Source organism: Morone saxatilis, unplaced genomic scaffold, assembly GCF_004916995.1.
Source record: "Morone saxatilis isolate NCDOM2014 unplaced genomic scaffold, NCSU_SB_2.0 Contig4, whole genome shotgun sequence".
Taxonomy (NCBI): Eukaryota; Metazoa; Chordata; class Actinopteri; family Moronidae; genus Morone; species Morone saxatilis.
The window spans coordinates 17,429,553-17,437,467 of NW_023339984.1; the positions used below are offsets into that span (position 1 = coordinate 17,429,553).

A 7,915-nucleotide genomic window follows, 5' to 3' on the forward strand; every position below is an offset into this window, starting at 1 on the left:
TCCTCCATCAGTGTCCTCTTGATACTCTATAAGTCACAGAGAGTTGACGCGTGAGCAGCTGAAGGGTAGTTAGATTTTCCTACCAATGTTTTAAATTCTTTGTTTTATATCATTGAGTCAAGGGTTGTTTGTTAATAGGCTATTGTACAATTAAATTATTCCCTTAAAGAACTCCAATGCCCAATGAAAATCAATGTCAAAATTAAATCAAATATTTATTGCAATTGTTAGGAACTTTAGGTCAGTCACACAGGTTTCGGTCAGACAGACGAACTATTTCAAGAATCCCGTTATGGCAGCAGGATCCGTCTCTGCAACCTCGCATGTTCAGCCCAACCTGGAAGTCAGAGCTCGCAATTCACATGCAGAGCTTAGAGCCGCCGGAAGCTTCGTGTTACAGCAACACACAAACTGTACAGGAAGTAAATACACATACTTATTTACAGTAAACATATGTTCGTTATGTGTTAATCTGTAACAACTTTAAATATTCCACGGTCACCATTGACAAGTGACTTTCAGGCGTTTCACCAGATTGAGAAGGAAGACTGCCGACTGTCTGTATGCTGATTGACTCGTTGGTTTCCCTGTCTGACTCCTGGTTATTTCTTGTCTTCTCTCACTTTCATTAGTTCAGGTTGATTTTCTTACTAACATTGTTCTCATAATCAGTCAAGGTTTTTGGCAGATTTCTGGAAATATTGCTTGGTTATTTTAGACTATGACAGTGTTTCTCGCTGAAGTTTAATGAATTGCTTCCCTCGGTCAGTACCTGGCTGCTATGACGACCCAATTCCCTTTGGGGGATTAATAAAGAAAATTAGAAATATGTATTTCTTTTTCAAACGATGTCAGACAGACAACTAAATTAGATACACAAAATTGGGTTTGCCACTGTAGTGAACAATTCAGCAGTTCAGAAACATAATACACATTTATTGGAAACCAGAAACTCAAGAAATTATAGGTCATGTCAAGTTCAGTTTAGCATCTAATAACATTAACAATATTTACTTGGTTAACTACAGTCCCTGTAAATGAGAATGAGCAGCAGTGCAACCTAAAGACATTTTTTATTGACCTCTGATGCTCTTGCAATTACTAGTCTTAAATCTTGTATTTCTTACAAAAATACATTAGCAAATCCCAAATTTTAATGATAAAAATCTGATATTTAGAAGATAAGGAAGCTGGCCTTCTTGCTGTTGGAGTAGTAAATAAAATGAACTGCTTACTAGGTCTTGTGTTTTTGCACTTGATTGATGTTTTGCTGTTTTAGAAAAGTTGTTGACTCACTAGGTTTTAATGTAAATGGACTGTACTTATATACCTTTCTAGTCTTTCAACCGCTCAAAGCGCTGTACACTACATGCCACACTCACCCATCTGCATACATTCATACACTGATGGCAGCAGCAGGTGCCAACTGCCAACAATTTGGGGTTCAGTATCTCTCTCAAGGACACTTCAGCAAGAGGAGCCGGGGATCAAACCAGCAACCCTCTGAGCGACAGCTGCCCCTTGATCAGAAGAAGTCTGATTCAGCACAACGCTAACCCTAAATAAAACATAACCCTAACTGACTATGCTTTTTTTTAATCAATTTTAACAAGGCCATTGTCAGTGCTATTTTCTTAGTGTTAAGCTAGCGATGTGTTTATACAGAGAAGCAGTTACAGGTGTGTAGGAGTACCTCACAAGTATTGCTGTACACAGCATTTTAAGAATACCGAGGTCAAAAAGCAGAACTTGCTAAGATGGTTTTGTAGTTACTTTTAGGTATTTATTTCACGGTTTGTATTGTAAAGGTCCAGATGTCTGTGATCTCAGTCGTGGTTGCTTACCAGAGGTCAGGGGTGGACTGGCCATCTGTGTGATCTGGAGAATCACAGAACGGCCGGTACTCCAGGACGGCCGGCGGCCCACCACCCGCCACGCAGTCATCACCTGTTTTTTTCCCCCTGCTAATCTACTGTTTCACACTCCAGTACGGTAGGTGCACCTTTAAGTTGGATGCCAGCTGCCCCGGCCGTGCCCGCCAATTAAGGTCCAGCAGAGAACAACTATGACTTGCAAGCCAGTGATAGACTTTATCTCAAAATGTCTGTCTGCTGTGTAATGGGGAAATAAACATAAGGTAGATGTGTTACAGGAGCTGTTACAGTACATTTATCCCAGGAGCCAACCACAGAACTGCAGCAAACTAAAAAATATTGATTGTTCATATTTGCTGGATGAGCAAAAAATAAAAAATGGGAAGGTCTCTTGTTACATCCGCATACACAGCCTTCAGTTTGATCATTGATCTGTCAAAATGCTTTATTGCTTTATTACTTTATTGCCTTATTACTTTATTGCCTTATTACATTATTGCTTTGTTACTTTATTGCTTTATTGTACTTTTATACAAGGAAAAAAAACATCAAGGATGAAAGCTAATTTATGCATTCAGCATATGTATGTAAATAAACTGTCCCTAACTGACCACTGATCGCCAGTCTATTTCAGGCACTGATGTAATGTAATGTAATCATCACAATTGCAGGTGTTCCTGCAATTCCCTGCTTCTAATTAGTTTTTATTTTCTTTCTATTTTCTCTGTACACAATACGATCGTGTGTCTTTCTTCAACTGTAACCTACTGTATGAGTTCTGTTGAAAAGAGGGTTCAAATAAATCCAATACATTACACAAATTTCTTACCTTTGATGTATTTTGGTTCAGGACATTTGGGGTACGTGTACTGCAGACAGAATGACTCCATTGACTTTTTCACAGACATTGCAGCTGAGTTTGCAAGAGCTCTGAGTCTGCGAATGGAGTTTCTCATGGTAGAAAAACGATTATTTTCCACCTGGCTTAATCCTGTTTGGAAGTACGTATGATCAGCATAATTTAAATATGCATATCTGCTCTTCTAACAACCTTTTTTCCTCATGTCAATATGTAGAAATTGAACTAATTGTTTTCCATTTGGACTATTAGCCTACTTGAAATTTCCCATATAGTTTTAAACAAATTAATCATAACATCAATTACCAATGGCGTTCAAGTCTTCATCCGTGAAATCAAAGAAATCTCTTTCATCTTTCACACCAACATCACAAAAGTCGCTGTAGTGAGACTGCAGTCTGTGGTGGAATATTGCATCCATCTAACAAAAACACACAAACAGCAGAATAATCCAAATGAAATTCATTACTACTCGTAATATATGAACTGATATATTCTGTGATAATTTTGCAGTTAAACTATTTACTGTAGGTGGGACACCTTACTGTGATGTGTTCATGATAAAGTGCATCAGTTGTGTGTTATTTAATTTCTGTTTCCAGTATTTATAATACCTGTAAGGTGTGGCTGCTTCTTGGAAAACGAAAGCAGATTGTACAAGAAGTTACACAATACACCACAGGGCCTCAGACTGCCGGAGGCCTCCAAGGCTTTATTTGTGTCTGACAAGTGGACCAAGACCTCCAAAGGAAGCTGAACGCCCTCAGTGCGCAAACTGACCACTTGGCCCCTGGGTGCTTTTATCCACCTATCAATCAATCAGTCAATAATACTGTATTTGTAAAGCACTTTTCATATAAGCAGCGAGAACTAAGTACTCAGCGCCTACAAGGTGAGGTCCCCTGAGTCCCTTGGTGTTTAAAATGTGTGCACACCACCAGGGCTCCTGGACCCCTCAGTGCTTACAGCTTCAGGCACCCCCAGGCCCATTGGTGCTTAAAGAGTGAGCAGACTTCCACGACCTGTGTGGGTTTTTTCAAAATAAATCTTGTAATTATAATAATGTAAACATAAAGATTACTTGAGGGTGGACCCTCACGACTACACGATGGATGGATCCCTGCTCAAAATGACCACACATATTGTTTCATGTGGTTTTACTGGACATTACTGTACAAAGTCAAGTCAAAGGACCACATAAAGTGAAGTTGTTTTTTTAAACAAATACATCTCCCTCTTTCAGCACATCCCATATTTAACACTCCTCCTCCTGACTTTAATATCCAATCAGTATTCTATAGTTACGTCCTCCTGCTCTACCTAAGCAGAGGTATGTTGGTGTGAACCTGCAGGGTGGTATTATCTTTATTACCATACAGGGTACAATCTTCCATCACACACACTGATTTTAATGGGCATAATGGAGGAGACCGTAAGGGATTCATCGTTTTTGCTGCTTCACTCACCGCTGCGGAGGTGGCCTCAGCAGGTAAGTATGATACCTTAATAGCCAGTTGATAAATCAGTAAATCACTAAACTCAACGTTGACATAACCTTTGAGTTTCTTGGTGCATAAAGTAAATTTTGGAAGCAGGTAGACTGTGTGTCTGATGCGCAGCTCACAGGCTGCTAACTCTCTCTCACTAAATAGGAATACGAATGCAAATAAATAAGCTTTATTGTGCCTCTTGACGCGCGATTTGTGTTGAGACACAGTGCCTCGAGTTTGCCTTTCACAGCAAAGAAGGTTTCATATGCACGTCCTCAGTAATATTGGTATACCGAGACGAGTTGGCTGTACGTTGCTGGGTTTTGTGCGATGACACGTTGGCTTGTGGTGGTAGAGGTCAGTCACTTGTCTCGGGTCAAACGACCAACTTCTACGCTGTATCTCTCGTGGTGGGTTCCGTTGGTGCCTGTTCTGTTCTCTTGCAGTAGTAACTATAGCGTTCATGCAGAGTTCCAGTGGCAATCGGAATATGGGACCAGTCGTCACAGTAAGACGCACGTCCCGCTTAAGTGTCCCCTTAGATAAATCAATCTGGATCCACAACATTTAGACGAGGTCGTAGCTGTGTAGACCCCTTGGCTTTCCCTTCAGCATAAGTGAAATAAACGGCCGAGTCATTGTGAAACTAGAGCAGATCGTCAGCCGTCCCGCTGTTCCAGCCGTTCGAGATCTCTCTTCCTCCCACGCTCGAGGTTGTTTGTAGTGGTATTGGTAGCTCGCGCAAGCACAGGAGAATATGGTGTGTCTGTTGTTTATACTATCTTGTGTGTGATCAGCTGTGTAAGAAAACAAATGCTATCCTAACTAGCACGACGCTCTTCGTCGTACTGAAGAGAGTATGTACTGAAAGAGAAGGTGTGAAGCTAAACGTACAATGGCGGATCTTAAAAACCTAATACAAAACACTTAGCAGTGTAAAAAGTAAAAAGATCAGTAAGAAATTGAGCAAACGATTGTCCACTCTTCCCTTTTGCACTTCGATAAGTGTAGACTCTAAATGGACAGGGTCCTCAACTTCTTGTTCAGTCAACCCCACATACTCTGAAGATCTGAATCTGATCGCCATACCAGCTCGTTGCAGACTACATAGGGGCATATGATACATGGGCATGAGGAAGAGTTGTCCTGATGGAGATATACGGGCATGTTGACGGTGATATTGTACTGCCATGAAGTGGATGATTATTTGCTTCTTAAGGTTGAAGGTGCTGTCTTAACACTGGTTCTGCTACCTGCTCTTGCTTATGTGTTGTTGTTAGTGTGGCCACCGTCCGTACCCCAATTCTAATCACGACAAGGTTTGTTGCTCACCGCGCCCCACTGGCAGGCTTGAAATTCCATCCCAGATGTTTATTGTATGAACTTGGTGTGTTTTATATTGGCCACCATGCTTGTTGACACCTGTGCATTTTTTTTATACCCTCTAATAAGAATCGCTGAGCGGCACAGTGACCTTGACAGATAGTTTGCTTACATTGTTGATGCTTTTTGAATAAGGTTCTGTCAACTATAATAACACACTGTTACACTTTTGAAACCTAATTTCAGCTTTGTGGTTGTGCCTATCAGTGCTTCTCGAACTATCCCATCGCGAACACACTTTCCAAAAACACCGCCGATCCAAATACCGAACCGTGATAATTTTTGCCACTATAACCGTGAAGGGTTAACATTTTTCATACCGTTACATCTCCTTAACTGCTGTCACCAGGTCGACTTATTGTCTCCTTCCTCTGTGCCACTAGCAGCTCCATTTCAACAAGCTTTTTGCCTCGTCGAAATTTGAAAAAGGACCAAACAACACCAACCCACGTGCGCAGGCCAGAACAGCTCTCATACCTGTCACACCCCAAACTGTAACCATTATATTAACTTATGTTACCCTCTCACCTCCACCCCATCTCTACTCTCCCACTCCCTTCACTCCTCTAAGCACCCCACAACTCCAAACCATGCTCACCCAAACCAATTTGATTGTACAATAGTAAGGATACAAAATCTGATGATCAATGGATTATGCAGATTATAATGCATATTGCAGTTATTCACGTTCACGTGAAGTAAACAGACTCACATAATAGTGTTTGAGTGAAACCACATTACACATAATGTAAGCAGATGTACAGACCACATGTAAATCTCGCCAGTTATTTATTGAGCATTGATGTCTTTATTTACCAATTAACCAGTCCCTGCCAAGTGAAAACATGGAGCAGATTCAACGTTCACGCTGAGTTGTTTTTCATCAGGAAACAGGAAACTGGACGGAACCACAGAGCTTCTGTTAACAGATTCACCGCAGGGTGCAAAACAGGAAGGTACACACACAGGACAACACAACATAGTTCACACTATCATCATACTAAAATAGAAACTAAAATTATATCCTCACTACAGTCTTTAGTTGAAGTTGAAGAAACCATGTGATTTTATCATTGTATTTATGGTATGATTGAACATGCTTTCTTAACATGTCATCATTGTGTGTTTAAAAATGTTCTCACTGTCAGATTTCCAAAATGTCTCCTAGAAAGAATTAAAGTCAATAAAACATGCTATTACCTCGTCTTGCGTCTGATTTGGCTGTTGTTGGGGTGAGGCGTAATGTATTTTTGACATCACTTGTATGTTGATGTCATTCTGTGATGTCATCATCGTTCACCGTGGCTGCAGCAGCTGAAATGAACCCAAAAAAGTCTCCGTCTCCCACACTTCCCGAGGTTGAACTCCTGCCTCCAAACAGCGCAACCCACCCCACCCAACACCCTAGAATGGAGCTGTGTGTCGGCAGACACACCCACGATGCCACCATGTAGTACTTAATAGGTAACGAGAACAGTTTAACGGCACTTTAAACTTTTACTCCATTACCTCCTGTAGGCGCCAGTTCTGAAATACCAAAACAAACACTCATTTAAATGTGAACTGTAGGACATGGTTGTCTTTTTGTGTCTGAGTCTAACCTTTATGTTTTCCTCCGGCCATGAGCTGTCTCACCAGTAAAACCAGCAGAACAGCAGAACAGGTGTAGAAGCCAGGTAGAACCAGTAGAATCAGTAGGAATCAGTAGAACATCCAGACCAGCCAGACAGTAATAGGAGAAAGAGAGGGAAAGAGAGGCGTTAGGGAGAAGTGATTCGAGGGGTGTGTAGGAGGCAGAATGTAGTGGTGGGTTTCCCTAAAATAAGACAGGACGTAACTGCGTTTAATTCAAAGCACAGGAAACATAAAATAAAAACTCTAAAGACACATTGAGCTGGTCTTCGAAACTGCTTTCAAAAGTACGCTCATGAATCTAGATTGAACCCATTACAGAATATTTTCACAGTTGTGTCCCTCTTGTTTGTCGCCAGGAGAGACCTTTTTACGAGATTGGACTCCACTCGCACTGCCCCCCAACCTCATTAATACTGGGCCCCCCCCCCCCCCCCCCCCCCCCCCCATAGAGCCCGATCCATGGTAGTGCCACACCATGTAGCTGTAAACAAACCTTTAATTTGAATGAATAATTATATTAATCATTACTTTTCCATTTGATTTTTCAATTTGAACTCTTTCTCTTTTGATTTCATTTGATTATTTCCGCCTGCCGAACGTTATGAATACACCGTCAGTATGCCCTTCCTACACCTATTAAACAGTTGTGGGTGCTGTTGTAAATTAACTTGTTG

The 7,915-nt window shown here is 41.1% G+C and overlaps 1 protein-coding gene across 1 annotated transcript in view; it reads left to right on the top strand.

Annotated features, from left to right (window-relative positions):
- Nucleotides 1–3,740, top strand: part of LOC118337927 (butyrophilin-like protein 8) — a 6,325-nt gene extending 2,585 nt beyond the window's left edge. The window contains exon 4 of the mRNA XM_035675092.1: nucleotides 3,675–3,740. Coding sequence (XP_035530985.1) covers nucleotides 3,675–3,740 — 66 coding nt within the window. The remainder of the gene's footprint in view (nucleotides 1–3,674) is intronic.
- The last annotated feature ends 4,175 nt before the right edge of the window (nucleotides 3,741–7,915 follow it).